Below are 22,704 nucleotides of genomic sequence, written 5' to 3'. Positions count from 1 at the left end.
TCAGGTTTCCTCTAAATGTACGGACAGCTTCCTGACAAAAAATGACAAAGAATAAAACAATAAAACTGACACTTCTTATCATTGTTAACTCTGACAGGAACGTGACGATGACAAAGCTGGATAACAATTTCCTTGTTTTTTCCCGTTAACCATGCGCTGTTACTTGTATGTAAATTGATTCACAGACACTGCACATTGTTTTAGTGTTTTACAACCAGACCACACCGTTCGTGATGCTGATTAATGTGTATGGTGTGACCGTTTGTACATGAGTACTGAGACTGCAGATAAGAAGAAGTAATTTGTTTAGGTCAGGTGTATATGATACTGGGTTATAGCTATTCAGAAGTTAAACAATAACCAGATGAACATTTCATCAGTAAATTCCATCAGGTTTTATGGTGGAAACCTTGACTGACTCACAACATTACGCTGACGGAAAGGGGTCTGGATGTAATCTTTTATGTCATCTTTTTGATTTGAAAATTATACATGCTTTTATCTAATCTTGGCTGGACTACGGTGACGCACTTTATTCGGTCAGGGCTCGCTCCATTGGTCAAAAAGCTGGAGCTTGTCTAATTGTAGGGACCATATGTGAAGGGGGGTGAGCACTCCCTACACTGGCTCCCAGTAAGCTTTAGTGTTGATTTTAAGATTTTATAGCCCACCTTTATGGCATTAAGCAGGCTTTCCCCTAGTTACATATCTGGTTTATTAATCTAAAGCCGTCCCCTAGCTCCACCCCTGCTTCCATTTAGTACATTTGCCATATTCAATATGCAATATGAGGCGTTTTTCTTGCAAAATGCAAATATGTTAGTTTAGCACATGCATTGCGATTTACCAAAATTTAAATCTCATTTAAATACTGCTGTCTGCACTTGTGGTCATTTACGCAGTTATTCTTAGTTGATCACCAGACTTCAATCTGCAATCTGTTACACTGCACACAAAATGTATTATTCTTTATTTGGCCCCTATTAAATCAGGCCCAGAGCTTAGTAATAAAAGATCTTTTTTCAAATCAGATTAATAAGACAGTAAAGATAGTAAGAACAGTGAAGTTGTTTCATTACAAATCAAAGCACTACAAAAAAAAAAAGAAAGATATTGACCTTCATGGACACACATTCACAGAAAACTGCTTCCACTTCATGAAACAATAGATTAGATTTGTCATTGTGCAGTATAGGAACAAAGCCAATAAAATGCAATTAGTATCCAAACAGAAGTGTAAAAAATACAGTAATAACATTAACATTAAAACACATTTATTTTGGCTACTTGGTGTCTAATGAATGAAGCAGATAAGGCACAAGTACAATCTCATGTAAGCACTGAGCTCTGTTCATTTTGTTTAAGTTGTAAGTTTTATTATATAAGTAAGTGTGCTTTTATAGTAATAATTTTGTATGTTAAAACTAGACATTTAAAGTCAAGAATTGAAGTAGCATGGGATTGAACCACCAACCTCCTGCAGTCGATGGATATTCTGCTGAGCCTGAACTGAACTGATATGTGTTCTTCATAATCAAGGTTGTGTTGCCCCCCTAGTGTCCTTTTCATGCACCTGCTTTCCTTTAACAATAAATGAATAACAATCACTGCATTTATTTTCAATATTTCCAAGTACAAATTATTCATATGGACCATTTTACTTATGATATAATAAGAAATAAATTATTAATGGGAGTTTATTCCCATTTGGCACATAATTTAGTGTTTTAAGAGCTTTTTATTATCTTGGACTTACTGTATTTTAATCTTTGATACAGTAAGAAAATTTTGCATGTAAAGTCTATTGAACGCTTCATTAATCTTTTATCATATCAGTTTGACTATAAATCAAAGCATTACAAAAATAAGATATTGCAAAGACCTCATTGTACACACATCTTTGGACGACTTGTACTGAAGCCCTATGGTACACAATGCTTTAATGTAAAGTAAAATATGCTGGACTCTAAAGGTACATTATAGAAATGACCATTTGGTGCTAAAACTGCATTACAGTACAGGATTGTTGTGTTTCCTATGAGATAGTCTGATGATTTGCCCCTCAACACACAATGCAATTAAAATGTTCACAAAGCTTCGCCACATAAGAAGAAGGTAATGCTAATAATGTGATTAGATCTAAATATGACCTGCGTTCTCTTCTGTTTTTATGGTTTAAAGGAACAGGCTGAAATAATGAGGAATGTGGTTGTTTGCTGTCAAACACAGTGAGACGAGAAGATGTCAGATTCATCTATGTGGGGGAAACTGCCAGTCTAATTCTGTATGACAAAAAAACAAAAAAACACTGCAAAACATTAACCCTTTCACGCATAGTGTTCACTGCAGTGGACAGCTATTCAAAAGCTGTTTTCTTACTTATGAAAGGATTTTGATGGCATAGTGGCATCCATCCATCTATATCCATTAATATTCATGTACTATTAATGCATTCAATAACCTAAACTTCCAGGCTTGTGATGTGCTTTTTAATCAAAATAACTCCCTCCAGACACCAGCTGGAACATTTGCAGTAATAAATAACAATATAGGACTGTGTCTTATCATTGGTGCATTATGATTTCTGTGCTGTGTCTTGATTGCTGAAGGCCAGCTTAGCATTAACTGTAAGTTCAAACATCCACCATGCTTCGCCCAAGTCTGGGAACTACTTTTCATGTGGTCAGCAATTTTTCAGATGAAGCTTGAGCACACCCTCACTGTGCAGTTTCAACAAGATGTTAAACTCAGCAGGCATGGCGTGTACGGGCGAAACCTTCATGTCATCGTAGTAGTGATTAGACAGGGGATAATAATTATATGGGTGATTACCAAAAGGCCAGAACCCATACAGTTCCACATTATCACAGATTTCCAGTGCTAAGCTTGTCATGATAAAGCCAGTGCTGAGACGTCCTGCTTTCATACCCTCATTTCTCCAGAAGACGGTAAGATTCCGAAAGTACTCAGGGTTGAAGAAGACAGGACGAACTGGGCTATTAGAGTCCTCAATCGTGTAGGCGGCCCGCAGTGACACAGCAGTATTGAAGGTAAAGATAAAGGCAGGAAGGACAAGCAAAGCGTTTCCGTAGATTTGCAGACTCTTCACAAATGGACGGCGACGTTTCATTAGAGACCCATACCTGGGGGAAAAAACAGCAGATATGAAATAGCAAAAGATGAGGAATATTACTAGGAGATAATCAAATGAGACTCATCATTTTGCTCACTTCTGCGTGAGAATGCTCGGGTTTGCTGTCACAAGATCAGTCTTGACGCCCACATGTTCCTGATAGTCACTATTCAAAGGCGGTAGATTGCATCTGAAAAAATAACAAAGAATATACAGAAACGTGGAATTTCAGTGTGTGTAATTGTGTTGATTTACTGTCATCAGCAATTCAATTGACTACACTGGATGCCTGTCTCACCTCATAACAAACTGAGCTGAATCGATGCTCTTTCCACACCTGCTGTCAGTCAAGATACCACCGTTCCCAACAAGAGCGCATGTGTCCAATCTTTTAGTCTCAAAAGGATTCTCCTGAATTCAACAGAATGAATTAATATTAGTAACACAGTCATTAAACAAAATAAAGACATAGTATACACTATTTAGGGCATACTGTTCATTGAAGACAAAAAGACATCTTGAGGAAGGGGCAGCTATACACTTATTTTATTGAAGTTTACTCAGCAAAGATTCAGCAGCAGGACAACACTACAACTGTTTCACCTAACCCTCTCCTCTCTTTCTACTTTCGTACCCTTCGTAGGGTCCTGAGGTGGTCTGTGCTGCCCCGGTGCTACAGTGGACTTCATGTAAACCATGCTCATCAGTCATTTGCTCTTAATAAATCATTTAAACGTATCTTGTTGATGGTGTGGTCCTTGCCAGTGAAATTATTTTTATTGATACTAGGGTTCATGAGGTAGATCAGCTGTTCCCTAAAAAATCAGGCAAAAGAAGGCTGCATTTCTCAGCAATAAACAGGACAGGACTGATCAGGCTGTTATGTCATATTTTATCTAAAAAGGCAAACTTCTGAGTCTGTGAATTGATACCTAGCACTGGAGGAAACACATTACTGAAAATGTGACACCTAATTGCCCAATACCTCATTTCAGGGTTATTCAAGACAAAGATAGCCCCTCCAAAGGCTCAGATGAACAGTGCTATTGTGGGTTTCTCAGTTATCATACAAATGTGAATTGAGGTTTTGGCAACACTTCATCGGACCTGGGAATCGTAATAACTTATACAGTGGTCAAATGTTTGACTGCACATCTTCATCAATATACATCATCTTCATCTACTGGGGGGGGGGGGGGTTCGGCTCAGGGGCCTCTGGACAGGCACTGATGAGTTTCCAGTCACAACTCTGAGTAGCCGCCTCCACAACTGAGGTCTTGAACAAGGTCCACTCAGATTCCATGTTCTCAACCTCTCCGGCAATGCAGAAGAAGTTCCTCCGGAGGTGGGAGTTAAAGATCTCACTGACAGGGTCAGTCCTCTGCCAGACGTTCCTAATTCACCAGCACTACTCATTTAGGTTTCCCATGTCTGTCTGGCTGATCCAACTCACCGCAAGGTGGCGATCACTTAAACTTTATATTGACAGTTTTATTCTTTTGTTTATTTCATTTTATTTGTCTTACTGTTTTATTGTTTCATTGTTGATCTATTTAGTTTTAAAGCTAGTGCAATATATATCTCAACTGAACTAAGAGGCAAACATTTATGGTGTATATTATGATTTCAAAGGAATGATAAGAACTCTTTTCCAAAGGAAACATTTTAAATGACCAGATATCAAAAAAGTTGCCGTTCTACCACCTTGTCTAATTGTTTTAGTGCAGTTCTTTATGTGTATGTTTTAATTGTGAACTGCCAAGGAACTGCAGTAAAGTAAAAATAAAGCTACAGGCTCATGTCATGATTAAGAGTTGTCATTTGTCATTTTGGATAGGTTGGCCGTTAATGATTAATTCCTCTCTAGTTCCACAAACAGTTACTCACTATTATTACAACTGTAAAATATATGTTCTTAAATGTGTGTTAAGCTGTATGTTGAAGTCAAATGATATGAAACATATGACATCATTTAACTACAGATCAATAGTTGCCTTATTCAAAAGTGGAAAGTGAAACAGTCACTGTGGAATAACATTTGAGGAACAATCAAGACACCAAGCGAGCAGCTGGTGTCATGGTAATATTCATGAATGATAAGCAGCATACCTTAGCAAAGGTTTTGAAAATTTCCCGGGAAACCTGAAGAGGCTTCTTCCCGACACCGTCGTATACAAGCTCTGATCCAATCGGAGTGTTTTTCTGGGTGATGATGGCCATGTCGAAGCCATTGCACTGCTTTCTCAGCCGAGATCTGGGGAACCACAAGGACTTTGTTAAATAGTCCTTGAATACAGCCAGGACTGTTGACACTGACTGACGGGTCAGTTTCGTTTTCTTTATTGAAGAGAAAGCTTCATAATTAGCTAAATAAGAAATATGTGAAATGGCAGTTAGGTAATTATTTTGCAGTTACTTAATTTTTTGAGGTTGTGCACACATTTACTTCCATGATATATAACTGAGCACAAACAGTCTTGAGTCGTTGGTGAAGACTGTCTGTAACCATAAATCACATGGCCATTCGAATGGTGACTTGGAGGACATTTGCCAGTCAGGTTCATCTATTTTAATGCACATTTTTATTCTTATTTTACTTCTCGTTACATCTAGTTATTGTTCTTTCTATTAACAAAAATAAACATTTTACCTTAATTTTAGGGAATTTTTCTTTTGCTTCTTCCAGGTTTGAGAGTAACGCTCTTTTACTTTGTCGATGACTTTCCTGTGGGACACACACACACACACACACAGTCAGATGTATATTCACTGGTGGGGACATGATTTAAATTTATGAAGGCATAAACAAAAAGATCCCCTCCAGACATAACTTGGAAGAATAATGTGGGTTTAAGGAGAAATCATGAGTGTTTGCTCTCACCTGCAGCCTTTACTAACATCACTCAGCTTGCCGTGACCTCTCTTTGGACGAGGTGGTTTATAAAATTCCAGGTCACTGTGAAAATACAAATAATGATGAGAATAAATGCATAAAACAGATCATCAAAGGAAGTCTGGCCTACTTTTCCTTGGTGTCATCATGACTCTTGTTGGTGTCAACAAAGAAGAAACTCCTGTTCTAACAGTGTAACAGAGTTTGATGTCATGTGGGTATTTCATTATGTTTTTGCATTTTATTTGAATTGATTTAGAAAATATAAACAGAAAAATATAAAATATAGAATTCTGACAATAGATCAACAAACAAGTGAACCCTTCCACCTCTAACTCTCCAGAAAAAAGTGCAAATTTGAACCTTTTACCTGCCGCTCAAACAGTAGCAGTCATAAACATTATCACTATCCTTCTATTGTCTATACTTACTGGACTAAATGGATTATTTCAAAAGTAATTAGTGTTAAATTTTGTTTATAGCATTTACATCTGTAGCCTAATGATAGCCTACTAAAATGAGTGCGCACAAAGTATTGATATAGGCCCTATTACATTTAACATGTATTCATAAATGTGTGGATAGTTATGTAATTAAGCAACAGCTGTCACAAAGTCCCACGGCACACCTGGACTTGTCTTACGGCACACCTGGACTTGTCTCACGGCACACCATTTGAGAAACCTAAAGAACACCCAAAGTGCCTGTAAACTGGTCCGTGGTACACTTCATTTTGCTTGTAAGTGTTTCTTTTTGTTCTTCTTCTTCTTCCTGTTTTAAGTTTCTGTTAACAAGAGCTAAGATAACATGAATACTGCCTTCCCTTTAGCAGCAGGTCTGCATTATAAAACCCAATCTATAGGACAATAGGTCCAGAATGTGGTTGTTCCTGTTCCAGCCTGTCCAATTTCAGGTTCAGTGACTTTGTATATTTTTTATACAAATATTACATACTAAAGAAAAACATTGAACTTAACATACTTTAACGTGCTTTTACTGTACGCATTAAAAACATATGTAGACATTTATATTACCACTTTGTAATGAGAGCACAAATGCCACCTCAGTAATGCATGACTATTAATAATTAACACTTAATACAATACAATAAATGCAGCTCAAAGGTTGACATACATTGGTGGAAAAAAGTTTTCGGACACCCTTAAAAGTTTACACAATCTCAAATATTATCATGAAATGTTTGTGGAAATATCTTTTTTGTGTTTCAAAAGGTGTGGCTGCATTAGACAGACACAAACAAATACAAATGATATTGTTTTTGTTTATTGTTTACAAGAAAAACTAACAAAACTAAATTCTTGACAGTTTCAGTATGTCAGTTCTCAACATTGTCGGTATCAAAATCAACAAATAACAGATAATGTGTTCAAAACTGAACAAAAAATAAATAAACCATCACATCATCAAATTAATATTTTGCATATTTAGCCATTAGCACGCAGTAGAGCTCTAATCCTGGCTTGCATGTTCCCCACGAGCCTTTCACACTGTTGAGGGGTAATCTTGTCCCATTCTTCTTGAATTACTGCTTTAATTCTCCTAAATTCTTCAGTTTACGCTTTGAACCAGACCTTTTGATAATCTATTTTAAGATTTGTTTAGTATTTTGGCTGTGACTGTACTAAAGGAAATTGCACTTGAAGAATTAAGAGTGATTCTTAATGCAATATTTCACAAATGCATGGGGTGTCCAAAAACTTTTCCACCACTGTATATGCTTTGCGCAGCATCCACGTATTCAAGTCGTTACAGCATGTGTCATATATACACACACCGTCCTTGGCTTGAGTCCGGCAAGGGACCTTTGTCGCATGTCAAACCCATTTCTCTCTCCCCTTGTTTCCTGTCGGCCTCTCAGCCACCAACTGTCCAATAAAGGCAAAAATAGCCGCCCCCCAAAACCAAAAGAAAACAAATTAACTTGTCATTTATTCAGTCTTAAATGACATTTTCCACATTTCTCCGCTAGAAACTTCACTTTTAAGAGTGAGTAGTATATTGTGAAATAAATCATGGCATTAAAGCACAGTTACAGCAACACTTACTTGTCGAGCCAGTACCAGGTGATAGTGGTCAACAAGGACCCCAAACAGAGGATGATGAAGATCCAAGAGACCTGTGAATTCTCTGCCCTCATGCCTCTCCTTTCCTGTCAACTTCACGCTCGTGTGCCCCTACCTGCTTTCCTTCACATGGCTAAACACACACCTGTTATCTACTGTCCGTCACTCATTCTCTCCTGGCTGTGACTCACACACATACACACACACAGTCTCTTAAAGGTGATAATCTTTTGCCTCTGTGTTTTTCCCCTTCCCCCTTAAGACAGTTAACATGCCTTCTCCGCTCTCAGCCCATCCTTGTCCATGATCAGGCAAATTTCTGCACTTTGTCTTCCCTCTCTTCCTGTTTATGTCCAGGCCAGCTGAGTTCAATCATTGTGTTGCTGCTCATCAGGAGTAGAGCTAAGGGGTGGCTTCTGGGGCAGAAGACCTCAATGTTTTCTCAAAAGCCCTGAATATATATTTATTTTTAAATCTGGTTGAGCAATAACTTCAACTAACTGCTGACTGAATCTGGGTGAGTTTATTGTGATTAATAATGAAGCTTCTGAAGATAGAAAAAATCAGTTGATGTTAATGAGTGAAATATAATTAAAAATGAATCTTTGATTTAATACCTTATTTTTTATAAATTATATATATTTATATATTTATATTTATATATTTCACAACTAGTAATACCAATGTTGCTCCACATCCTTCTTTAACCTTTGAGACATTCCCCATCTTATTTTTATCATGTGATCTTCTCACATATCTTTGAGAGACAAACATGAAGTATACAACAAACTAGTGGACCAGTGAACTCCAGCAGTAACAAACAAGACCAGCTGACCAACACACACTGCAGTAATAAACAAATTAAATCATCTGAGGTGAAGAATATAACTCACTAAAGTGTTCAGTCTGTCTCACCTCAACAACCCTGCGCCTGCTCACAGTGTTGGACAGTAATGTCTTTATTAATTTATTAATGAATTGATGCAGTTACTTTTTGGCTGCAGACAATTTATTCTACCTACCAAAGATTCACTAATTAATAAGGAATTGTGTTTTTAATTACATACATACACAATACTTTAAAATCAAATAATGAATTTAAGCGACTTACATTGTGACTTTTTATGCCATTGTGTAGATGTTTAATAAATTTTATACATATGTTTACTATGATCTGACCTATGTACTGTATTTCTTTCTTCTCATGTATCTTCATGCTGGAATGACAACAAAAATCCTTGAAGATGTTAACTAGGCCTCTCGCTATCTCTACATCTTGTAAGGATCAGGTTTCCTCTAAATGTACAACAGTCAGAGCTCACTCCATTGGTCAAAAAGCTGGTGCTTGTGTAATTATAAGGACCATATGTGAAGGGGGGCACTCCCTACAACCTCTAGCCCCGCCCCTGCTTCCATTTAGTACATTTGCCATATTCAATATGCAATATGGGACGTTCCAAATCCAAAGGTAATTTTGGTGATGGTGACTGTGTCTATGATATGTTTGAAGGAAATCGGCTAGGCACAGCTTTCTGCTCGTCCAAATTCTCCATTAAGACACGCAAAACCGTCATTTAAATACTGCTGTCTGCACTTGTTGTCATTTATGCAGTTTTTCTTAGTTGATCACCAAATCTGTTGCACTGCACGCACAATTTAGTACCTTTTATTTGGGCTCTTATTAAATCAGACCCTATGAGTTTAGTAATAAAAGATGAAAGAAAGTCAATCTGTGTCTTACATTTACATACATTTAATTAGTAAAGATCTTTTATCAAATCAGATTTATAAGACAGTAAAAAATAGTGCTAACAGTGAAATAGTTTAATTACAAATCAAGCACTACAAAAATAAGATATTGACCTCCATGGACACACATTCATGGAAAACTGCTTCCAATGAAACAATGGATCATATGTCATTGTACAGTATGGGAACAAAGCCAATAAAATACAATAAGTATCCAAACAAAGTTGTAAAAAATACATGTGGAGCACAAAAAATGACGTAAACACGAATAAATAAATGCAGACGTTTTTTAAAATCAAAAATGTACATAAGATATGTATTGAACAAAAAGAAGATATTTTTAATTGGTATAAAATAGTATTTCGAGTCTCTACAATAAATAAAACAATATGAAAAATGTATCTAATATCAACATCTATTCAGAATGTTTTAATAGAAGATGTCTGTCACTTATGCCTTTACCTTTTATTTATTTATTTTTCTTTCTATTGAAATTATTATTATGTAGGGTTTTTTGTGTAAAACAAAAACTTCAGAGGCAGAATATTTGTGTTTTCTTTTTTAGAAAGTATGATATTAATGAATGTAGAGTTAAGAGGATTTTTTGAAAAGGAACCTGGCCAGGGTAAGATCCCCCATTACTCTTTATTCAGAAGGGGCATACAGAGCATGACAATGTCATTCAGAGTACCAATACATACCAATAATGGTCCCATCCATGTTCTTACCAATACAGAGATCCAGTACAATATATTCATAATTCTTGAAACACTGTTAAACTACATATTTACATTCACTACTCAGGCCACTATTGTATTCACTAGTTAGTTAATGGTAGATGTGGCAGTGAATATAACTAGTGGTATGCAATATTAGAGGAGCTAGAAAAATAGGGGAATCATTGAGATTATATTATATATATTTAAAGGTTTAAAGGTACATTACGTCAGGTTTACAGAATGTTGATTAACAGAGGGTTCATTAAGTTTATATTGGAATAGCCTGATACCCACTGCAGGACCTAACGATATGTCAAAACATCATTTAACATATATCATATACATTATATAATATACATCATACAGTTCAAACTTTTGAGTGGTACTGTATTATTATATTAGTGTTCATATATAAATATGCAATACGTACATTAGTGTCAGTATAAGTATTATACATATTATAATGAATCAAATCCAAACAACAGAAAGTCCCAATTCCCAAGTCAACTAAACATTTTCTGTGTTTTTTGTCTTAGCAAGAATACCAATACCTAAAGCAGCAATACAAAGTTGATTATAACTAATCAATTAATTGAATACTATTAAGTATTAACGTGGTATAATAATGGTCTTCCACTGAAATGGTCACCCAACATTTGGCACATTTTACATGTATTATTAAAGGCCAGTAAAGGTTACACAAAAGCCATCATATTTGTTTTTAGGTATAACTGACTGCTGGTGTTTAACTGGGTTCATCTCCACTGTCTCTGCAGACCACTTTACTGCCTTTCCCTGAGTTGGATCTCCATGCGATAAGGTTTGGGAGTCAGAGTGGCCCCATAGACTGGAGTGTAGTCCGGTTTCCCTGCATCCTCAGGCCAGATGAACTTAAACTTCCTCAGCAGAGTCACCGTGATGAGGAAGAGCTCCATACGAGCCAGACCCTCTCCGAGACACGTACGGGGACCTGAGACATGAACAAGATCTCAAAGTCATTGATTAAACCCATCTTATGTGTGCATGAAATGTCAGCTGCGATGCAACAAGATCCGTATGTTTGTTTTTTATGCTCTCGTACCTGCAGAGAAAGGCATGAAGGCCTCTGGTTTAACAAACTCTTCCTGGTCATTGAGGAAGTTTTCAGGGTTGAATCCATGAATGGATTTCCACTGTCCCTCCTCCTGCAGCAGTGAGGTCAAGTTAGGGATGATCATTGTACCCTGAGGAGAAAGTGAAGAAGGGTTTGTTATTCTGTTTGGAAAATCTGTTATCTACTTTGAGAGACAACAGTTTTCTTACAAGCAGTGAAATCAAGAAATTTGTGATTAATTACGAACTATTACTTGCAGAAGAGTCCGGCGTGTCTGTGAGATTTGCCAAATGAATGCCAAAACTATTAAACAGCTGTTGCCTCTTACCTTGGGAATGGAATATCCCATGAGCTCTGTGTCTGTCGTGGTACAGTGGAAGACGCTGAGTGGCACAGTGTTGGCGACCCTCTGCATTTCATGGACCACAGCCTTGGAAGAAAAGATATTTAAAGAATAACTTAACCCACCATTAAAAGTCTTTGCTGACCTCTAGTGGTTTAACACCTCAGTTTGCTGCAGTGATATAAAGATGTACTCCAGGACACCATGACATCACTGCCGAGTGTGGTTACAGATACAACACTCAGAAAAAAAGGGCTTGAAAGGGCAGTAAAACACTGCTCTTCAACCTTTAAACAGCATATTTAAAGAGCAGCTCTGTCTTTATGCTTTATTCGGCTTAGGACAGAAGAAAAACAGTGCAGGCCCTCAGAAGCTCAAACTTACAACGTGGAAACCTGTCAACAAAATGTTGACAACCAGGATAAGAAAAGTAGAATTAATGTTTAAAGGCAGTTTAAAAGCAGGGATCTCCAAATCTACTTTTGCGAATACTCCCCTGACTTGAGAAGAGTTGGTGTCAGTCACACTCTGATAAATATACCCATGAGAGTCAGTTGTGCACATGAAATTAAAGTCAAACTATTCTGACACCCAATGATTTACCTGCACGTAAGGCATGCTGTGTCTGTCGTCGAAACTAGCGTGATCCTTCCCTTCCAACACCTGGTCTATCTCCTGCTGACAACGTTCTGAAAAATATAGCGGGGGGTTGAGCGGGGAGAAAAAAAGTTGCATTCCATGTTTTGCAGTGCAACTGAAATGTGAACAGCAACAACATGATGACGAACATGACTGAGAGTGGGTAACAGGTATAGAGAGGATGGTAAATGGCAGAATGACGGCATGAATGATCCACTGTTTCCATTGTAAGGTTGGGTATCAGTACTTGATATCTTCATAGTATCAACCGAAATAAATCAATAGCAATTAGTATGGAAACATCTCCCATCCAATGACACCTGCAATCGATCCGTTTTGCACTGCAAAATATGACTATTTGTATGGACTGGCTCACAGCCAATCAACACAAGCATTCTTTGATTTAATGCAACATGTGATTGTCCCACTGCCACAACAGCTACAACCTGTCTGTGGTGGTGAAGTTGCAATTTAATGCTTCTATTCACATGGGCATCAAATGAAGTACTCAACTTATCAGTATCACTTTAAGGGTACTTGGATTGGTACTGGTATCATCATTTATTAAACGACACCTATAACCTACCCTGATGAACATAAGCCTTTTGTCTAAATCACATTGGCGTTAATGAATGTGTTTTGTCCCTGATATATAAATGAATGGTACATAAAAAATGAAAAAAAACACACTAGAACATTTGAAGATGCCTGAAGAATGGAAGATGAATGGATAAACTGAAGGAGTAAACAGAATTCAGCCATGCTCATGTCATTATACACACCTGTTCTTTTTGTACTATGACATGTAAAAATGTCTTCTGTGAAAGACACCAATATTAGAAAGTCTACGCCACATTGCAGGTTGGACATTTGTCACACCTTAGATTCAGGACTGTTGCCACTAGAGCCCGACCGATACTGGATTTTTGGTGGCGATATCGATACCTATATTAGGGAGTAAAAAATTCTGATATTCATATTAAATATTCATAAATTGTAATCTTTCATGGTATTGTTTCTTTCATTGTTACATCTTATCACAGATTTTGTGATGTCACATACGTCAAAATGTCTTCCGTGATAGATGCCAACTCTGTTTGTGACTTTAGATAGATGGAAAGACAATGGCAGAACTATAGAGAAGTAATCCATGATTATCTGTGCATGCCTACCTTGTACGTGTGGGTGGGTCATAAGGTAAAGGAATCCAGTAAGCAGGGTGTTGGAGGTTGTGTCAGTCCCAGCAAAGTGAATATCAAGAGCGTACATAGAGAGTCGATCCTCTGAAAATGTAGTAGTGTCATCTCTCTAAAAAGAGAACATTTATTTTAAAGCAAACAAACATTAAGCAACATTATGCTGATTAACCTTACTGACACACACACACACAACCACACACACACCTTATCTAGTTCTTCCAGATAGCAGTCAACAAAGTCCCGTGGCTCTCCAGTGACTCTGGTCCTCTTGTGTTCGGCCAACACACGGTTTGCAATTTCCAGACAAGTCTGAAAAACATAAATCATTTGTTGGTTGTAGTTCTCTGTGTAAGGTTAGAGCAAAAAATCTGTTGCAGCAAGAGTTTGAAATTACATTTGTTATGAACATACCGCAACATTCTTAAAGGCCTTGGAGAAGGGCAGTGGCAGGCTACGAATCATGGGAAAGGAGTCATACAACTGTAAAGAAAGATTCATCATTAATTGATCTGAATCTAGATGATATTAGTATCAAATGCGTCACTTCAATGAAAAAAGCTAAGAGACAAAGTACCACTGAGATAAAAGTTTATTTCACTAACCCAACCCCAACCCTAACCTTAACCCAGTTCAACTGAAAATCATCAACACACCAAAATGCCAACAGCTACTGCAGTTGCAGGAGTGTGAATGGTTTGAGAAGACAGTTATTTCAGACAGCCTCAAGGAGCTTCTGGAGAACAAGACCAAACCCTCTAATGCAAATCCTGATCTTCAATGGGCCGTGGTGCGTTTTGCAGGTGAGTGTGACACACTTAACAGCTAAACCAGGTGTGTGAGAATGAGGATCATTAAAAAAAGTTGTGAATACCAGAATGCCAGAGGATGCTAAAGGTTCATAAGTTCAGGTATCTTTGGGTTTTATTCTAAACATTTTGTGTGGGCAACTGAAAAACTAGCTGGAACCAGCTGGAAACATGCTTTGACTCACCATAGCCCACGGTCCATTGGCTAACTTGGCATTCTCAGTGAAGCACTGAACAATCACTTTGATGAAGTCATCATCATAGTCGTAGCGTCGACCAAACAGAACCTGGCAGATGATGTTGGACGCCGCATTATGAAACATAAGTTGAGGACTCAAGGTTTTGCCTGTCAAAGGAAAGCTAGTATTAAAGCAGCTCTTAGTCATGATGACATACAATTATTAGATTTGTGTACATGGACACACATTTTTAATTTTTTTCACGACACCCAGCATGACATTCAAACTAATGTATTTCATCATGTCTCAACACACAAACACAAACATGAATGCAGCCATCACTTTTAATTATTTTACTCCTGCAAGAGCTTTGTGTTGTAGGAGGACTGCTGATTTGGCTAAGACATCTAAAATAAACCAACATCTTTACTTTTTCGTAAAATAGATCATCTAGATGCAGAGTAATTACTAGATCATTGTATTTGATTGATATTTCATAGTTTCAGTAAATATATATTTTTGCAACCCTGTTTAACCTGCAACAACTACATCTGTGGTGCTGATTTAAATCAAGCTGCTAGGGAATTGTAGTTTTTAGGCTTTATAGGCGCCAAGGTTTAAAGGTCAGTATAAGCCATGGAGAATCTTCATACTGATATGATGTATTTGGTTCAATTTAATTTTCAAGTTAAGGCCTAGTTTGATTGGGTTCTCAGGTTGTCAAATAACCCTCAGGATTTTATGTTAGAAACAATGTAATCCTTTCAACCAGAATCTTTTTCATGAACTAATGTAAGCATACAAAGAATGTATGGTTACTCACAAAAATTGCAACACTGAAGAATAAAAATAGACAAAAGAAAGGTAATATTAATAAAAATTAAGTAAACAAAGTAATATTCAAATTAAATTGAAATTTTAAAATGTTATAATGGACTAGTAATAGTAGTTTTGAAATGGGATATAAAACTTGCAATGAAACGTGTGCAGATGTATTAATCCTGAAGGAAATGAAGGCATTCAGTAGCCCATATTAAGTCAGGTCGTACAGTCAGTCAGTCCAAAAAAGAAGAAAAGAAGAAAAGTCAGTCATTCCTCTCTTACAGCGTGGAGTTATAAAGCTGGACGGCCCCAGGGACAAAAGACCTCCTCAAAAATGAAATGAAATGTATGAAATATATGAAGTGACAAGGCCATGTGACATGTGCATAAATAATTCAATTATACATAAATAATTCAATGATGTAACAGTGGAGGTTAAATGCAAAGTTCAGCTTGATGAAATAAATGAGAGTGAAAAGGGCAAGGATTAAATGAGGGACGTAAAGTCCACTTTGATAACATCTTTATCCAGTTTATATGGCCATGGTGCAAGATTTGACGCACATACACACACACACACACACACACACACATATGTACACACATATTGGAGTGCTTAACTGGATAATTTTATATTAATTAATCCTCTGCCATATATTCTTGGAAATATAAAATAGAAAGAGTAATTTACATTTTACAATCACAGGCTCACAGGCTAACCCTTTTCTAAACAGAGGCAGTAGTGTTTGCATTCGGGGTGTGGCTGACTGGTGGGAATTTGAAATACCAAAAACCCAAAACAATAGTGCAACGCACCCACAACACAATGCACCTCTGTAGCCTACGCCTCTGTCAATAACTGAGAAGAAAGCCAGATAAAGCCAGGGATAAAATCTTGTGATTAGACACTGAGTAGCTGTTATAGTTTTTTAAAAAAAAGAATAACAAATACAGCTTCTGTGCTTCTGAAAAAAATACGATGCAGGCATTAAACATACTTCCAAATAAAATCCATTAGTTTGAAAATAGTTTAGAGTGTCACAAAAAAAGGAAATGGAAAAAAAAAATTCATGCCCACATACATGAATTTATAGATTACATTTTGTGGCTATTTCACAAACTGTTATGATACTGGATTAGTAAAAAGTATATCACAGTCTTAAGTACAACACAGTATTGTACAACAATTTAAAAGAACAAAACAGGAACAGAGTGTAGGCGGAAATCCACATACTAATAAATTAAAATCCATGTGGTCATATTTACACAATTGCTTTATGTAAAGAAACTGCTGCTGTTAGTGAGGAGAATTTAGTGTACAGTACACCTGTTCTGTATGAGGGTTGTGTGGACCTACAGATGACATACCAATGTGCTCTTCCAATGTTTTCATTATGTACTCTGTCTCTCCCAGAATCCTCTCCTCCATGGACTGCTTCCCCAGACCAAAGTTCCTCAAAGTCATCAGAGCAAAGCGACGATGCTCCTTCCAGCTGGGGCCGTAATCTGCCAGAATCACTCCTGCAACAGGTGTGTTGACACAAAGAGCACACAGTATGAACATGTGAACAGGTCATCTAAGGCAACATTTTCTCAAAACACCAGTCTGCTCCAGTCTGTTTTATCATTTTCTCTCTGCAGTACTTGTATTGATGTATTATCTTCATTTACTTTCAAACTTGAGATTTAGATTGGAGAGTTTTAATGATAGTTATTATCCACATCAGTTACACTTTAACCCTTACATACTGTACATTTGAGAGCTGTAAAAACACCCTATACGCATTCCTTTTACAACATTATACAAAATAGTAATAAAATGCATAATTATTTTGAAGACATCAACTTGGGGAAATGTGATCAACTTTTTTCATGGTTTTCTGATATTTTATGGACCAAACAACTAATCTATGGAGAAAAATAACTGATAATGAAAACAATCAATAGCTGTAGTCTTAATAGTGATTTGAACTGGAGGAAGAGCTCTACAGTCTCTGCAGAGTAATAATGGTGATAATTTCCACTAGTATTATATTTTTGATGTTAATGGCTGTAAAATTATCTGGTTTTTATTTTATTAAAGATAAAAGATGGATGGCATTACTTTTGTCTGTCTGTGGAGAACTGAAGACTGCTATAACTGTGTAAATTATAGTGAAAATAATGGAAGACTTTTATGGAATCGTGCCTGTTAACAGATTTCTTTTAGCTTTTTATTTGTAAAGGTTTCATCTAGTACTGAAAAAAACTTCAAAATACTTCTTCCTCATTTTGAAACTGGTTTTAAGGGGCATCCCTAGTGGTGTTGGTTACTGTCCCATCCGAAGGAGATATACTATTGCCACATGTTCCTCTGAATGACTGATACCTCTCCTTTGACAGTTCACGTCTCTCCTACCTTTCCTTTGGGTGGTATCATTGACATACAGGTCTTGGGGTCGTCCAGCAAACTCAGTAGCTTTAGTCACCATCGCCTCCTTCATGACTTTCAATCCATTGATGATTACAGCTGGTTTTCTGCCGATGTACAGACTGTAGACATTTCCGTAAGTCTTCCTCAGCTGAGACAAAACAACATGGCTTGTCAGTTTTTGAAATATGTGTTCAGAATATCACATAACAGACAGATGTTACTCTTTAACCCCTTACATACTGTTCATATTCTGACCCATCGTAAGTATTCCTTTATAATTAATACCTATACCAAACTTTGAACCACAAATGTATGTTTCCTTTTAAAAAAACAGAATTTAAAAAATATTTACATTTTTGGACATTCTAGGCCACTGTAGGAAAGGTCATAACATTTCAGGCTAAAATAATGTAATTTATGTGGCTTTTAAATGTCAGAAAGGATCATATTTGACCTGAACAGTGTGTAAGGGTTAAAAAGGGACAATTCACTGAAATCACAGCAGTGTGTGATTACACCTACAGCTCATGTTATCTAGGAATGCAGATAGTTTTGGATATAATTGCCCTGGCCTGAGATCATTATGAGAAGTTCTGGACTTCTGAAATTTTATTTTGTTTGTGGTGCTCAGAGAATAGACAAAATATGATTGTATTGTAAAAATCAACACAAATATCTCTTACTAGAAACCTTATCAAGATTACTTGTAACAGCCAGGTTTGTAGAGTTACCTCTGGCACATTTCTGTAAGGACAGTCTGCAGTCTTGTTCTTAAAAGAAACTTTTCAGTGCACCACAAAACTATCCCCTTTCACCCATATTGCCTAAGTTCTTAAGTACTGGCTTAAAAAGCCATTTATTGTATTTGACATTAGTATGCACAGTGTGTATAGCCTGTACTGTTTAGTCAAAGTGCACGGATGGTCAACTCTGTACAGACAACCACAACATATTGCGCAATCACAGGAAAACGGCTGTGCTGTTTTAAACAATCCTCGCCCTTAGAAGCACAGTAGGCTATATAGTGCACATATTTAGTGGATTTGCATGTGTTTCTATTTTACAACAAACACCAAAAAGGTTTTATTCATAAACGTTAAGTGACACAGCAACTCTTAAAATTAGAACTGTAAGGAAAAGCAGCACAAACTGGCCACAAGTGTAGGTATTTAACTGATCTAGACCCATTTTAAGGCAAGGCAAGGCAAGGCAGTTTTATTTATATAGCCCATAATAAAAACAAAGTACAGAAAAATAGAAAGACATACATAAAATGCTAGAGTTAAGTACTAATAATAGTCATTACATGTTACAATTTGATGAGAGCATAACATTGTTTTTCTTACCCTCTCAAAGTCATTTAAGGGGTTTTCTAGGCTTAAGCTCAAGACATTTCCCAAAAACGGCAGGACAGTGGGACCCGGTGGAAAGTTCTTTGGTCTACGAGATGTGAATTGAGCGAGGAGAAAGCAAACACAGACCCCTAGGAGGATTAAAGTCAACATAGTGGATGGATTGAGCTGAACTGAAGAGGGTGGCTGGTTGATTTGCTTCACAAGCAGTTGCTCAGCTTTTAGCCCGTCCTCTCCTTGTTGTTGCTTCTCCCACCCACAATAGTATCCGCCTGCAAGACAGAGGCGTGTCCAGTAGTGGGCGTGTCCAGTAGTGATGTGTTTTATTTATCTTTCAGTCAGATCAGTTTATTGTCATTCATAAACTGTAAAAGAAAAATATAAACAAATGAAACTTTCAACTCTGGACTGAACTCTGAACTTTTTATATGTAGAAATAGAAGTCTTGGGTTTGGCAGTTGGACCAAAGGAGCATAAAGATTGATAAACTGTTGAGAAGATCCTCAGTTTGTTCCTATCCTCTCTGCATAGCATCTACCAGAGTATAGTCTATAGACAAGCTTGTAGCATGATCAATTATTCCACCAACACCACACAAAGTTAGAGGTACAACTTATGGTAGCTGTGTTTTATTTTAGCGTTGATGGTTGTTGTTGGTGTTAACAACTCAGTGTGAAGTGCTGGACCTCCTAAGGTGAAGGACAGGTTTTATCCTCAGGCCATCATATTTCTCAAAATATCTAATCACTAACATTTACTCAATGTCCGTATAATGATATGGCAGATATCACTGATAACACATATTGTATGTGCAATAATGCTTTTTCTAAAGTACCTCAAATGGTACTTTGAGGCACATAAAACAGAAAAAGCTAGATATGACAGACAGATTTTAACAGATATTTATATCACACCAAAACCAACGTTGGTCAAAGTCATATTCATAGCAGCAGCAGCAACTTGAACTCACCGGTCGGACAGAGACTCAGAAACAATAGTTGAACTGGAGGGAGAGGGGGTCTCATCAATCCGTGTTTAGACAGTGTTGAGGTTGATCGGTCCTTCACATGGCTATGAAAACATAAATGAGCTACATCACCACAGTTGTAACGTGTAAAAGCCAATATACGTCTTATATAGGTCTTTTTATCACAATAATAATGCAGACACTGACGACTAGGGTAGAGTAATATCTTTAAAAATAATATACTATAATCTATTCAAAACTAGGGTCACTGACCCATTTTTAATGAATGAAGCAGATAAGGCACTAGTACAATATCATGTAAGCACTGAGCTCTGTTCATTTTGCTTTTATGATTATCATTTTGTATGTTACACAGTCTAGATCTTTAGAGCCGGGGGTTAGAACCACCAACCCTCATGCAGTCAATGGATATTATTCTGAGCCACAGCCTGAACTGATATGTGTTCTTCATAATCAAGGTTGTGTTGCCCCCTAGTGTCCTTAAAATGCACCTGCTTTCCTTTAACAATAAATGAATAACAATCACTGCATTCAAGTGCAAATGATTCATACGATATAATAAGAAAACAATTATTCATGGGAGCTAATGATGGATTCTAAAGGTACACTAGAACTGACCATTTGGTGCTAAAACTGCATTACAGTACAGGATTGTTTTGTTTCCTATGAGATAGTTGGATGATTTTTGCCCCTCAACACACAATGCCATTAAAATGTTCACAAAGCTTTGCCACATAAGAAGAAATGAATGCTAATAATGTGATTATAATTCATTAAGAGCAGCCTTACAAGTGGAGAGATTGATAGATCTAAATATGACCTGTTCTGTTTCTGTGGTTTAAGGGAACAGGCTGAAATGATGAGGAATGTGGTTGTTTGCTGTCTTTGTGTTAACTTGAAGCTATAATTGATATTTTTTTATAAGAAGAAGGTGTGAAAATGTCAGCATGTAATTTGTTGATCTTGGCTCATAGTGATGACCATACAGAGAATTATCAGCGACTCTGTATCTCCTCTTGGCTTTACTGAGCTTTTTAGCGAGTTTGAGCTCATAGTTTAGCTGTCCACCTGCAACTTTACTGTTTTGGTTCACTCTAAGTGCTCTCATAGTGTCGTTTTTGGCTCCAGAAGGCTCCTGTTGTGTAATGAAACACTTTAAAAAGCCTCTGTACACTACCTGCTCAGCACCAAAATGTCTGGTGAACTAGCTGGTGAACACAGGAGAGCATTTAGGAGCCACATATTTCCCTCAGGGGTTGGTAGAGTGCAAAGAGCTAAGAGAGAGTGAATATTTGACTTACATTAACCAGGTGGACAGACATACAACTCCAAACAAATGATAATATTGCTCTGTAACTGCTGGATGTGGAAACAAGCAACATGTTGCTCAACAAATCAACTCAAAAGGTGATCATGTCAGTGTTGTCTTCTCAAATTATTCCTGCTGCCCCCAAGTGGTCAAAAAAACTTGATGCAAGTTTAAAGTGGCTACAATCTTTATTTTCATATTAACTGTGGATCGTGATATGTGAATGAGGACTTAGAGTTTACTTTAGCTCCACAGAGCTTTATAGCCTCTTTCAGCTCATTGATTTCTTTTAGTTCTCTTTCACTGCTCAGATAGCGTTTATTTTTATCCACATCCAGCAGCTGTTTTTAGACTATACTCTACCTGCTCAACACCAAACAAGACAAGACAAAGTTGTGAACTAGCTGGTGAATATAGTGAAGAATTTAGCAGCTACAATATTTTCCCCAGGATTTAGTGGATATCAAAAACAGCTAAGTATGCCAGTGATGTGTTTACAGTCTACTGCCCCCAAGTGGCCAAATATCAGTTATTGCAAGTTTAACACTTAGAAAATAGGCATTTTTATTTTCACAGACCCACTGACTGCACACAACATCTTAACCATCCTGTCTTAAATCTCTTTTGAAGGTAACATTTAGGTGACATTTGGATGTATTGGCAATAAGACTGGCTGCTAAAAAGATGAATAACATGCTAGTTGTAGACACTGACAGGCTGGTAGGTGTCAAAATCTTAAACTGGCACACAAATCTACTCAAACCAACAAGTATATTAAATCCTGCCTCCACCTGGTTAGACAAATGACAAACTTATAACTTTACTGATAAATATTTATTTACATTCAGCTTGTGTCATTCACAAAAAAAAGCAAAAACCAAACAAAACCCAAATCCAGCCTGATCAACACTCTAAAATCAAATGAAAAGTACACAATGCACTGTGATGGAGACCCCCATGCCACCACCACCAAGGCTTCACAA

The 22,704-nt window shown here is 37.1% G+C and overlaps 2 protein-coding genes and 1 pseudogene across 2 annotated transcripts in view; all 3 read right to left on the bottom strand.

The window, feature by feature from the left end:
* rpl3 (ribosomal protein L3) overlaps positions 1-22,704 on the bottom strand; it is a 291,434-nt gene that overhangs the window by 86,760 nt on the left and 181,970 nt on the right. The window lies entirely within an intron of this gene.
* Positions 2,669-8,184, bottom strand: LOC128379322 (alpha-2,8-sialyltransferase 8E-like; annotated as a pseudogene).
* On the bottom strand, positions 10,606-19,577 carry LOC128378921 (cytochrome P450 2F2-like). Its single transcript, XM_053338506.1, has 11 exons — positions 19,419-19,577; positions 18,058-18,220; positions 17,028-17,180; positions 14,844-15,004; positions 14,264-14,332; positions 14,057-14,161; positions 13,826-13,961; positions 12,618-12,703; positions 12,000-12,101; positions 11,660-11,801; positions 10,606-11,548 (listed from the first exon to the last, which is right to left on the bottom strand). Exons 1-11 carry the CDS (start codon positions 19,575-19,577, stop codon positions 11,361-11,363), a joined length of 1,464 nt encoding a protein of 487 aa, XP_053194481.1. The 3' UTR covers positions 10,606-11,360.

Source organism: Scomber japonicus, chromosome 18 (genome assembly GCF_027409825.1).
Source record: "Scomber japonicus isolate fScoJap1 chromosome 18, fScoJap1.pri, whole genome shotgun sequence".
Lineage (NCBI taxonomy): Eukaryota > Metazoa > Chordata > Actinopteri > Scombriformes > Scombridae > Scomber > Scomber japonicus.
Note: the sequence above shows the minus strand (reverse complement) of the source record. Positions and strands in the feature narration are given on the sequence as shown.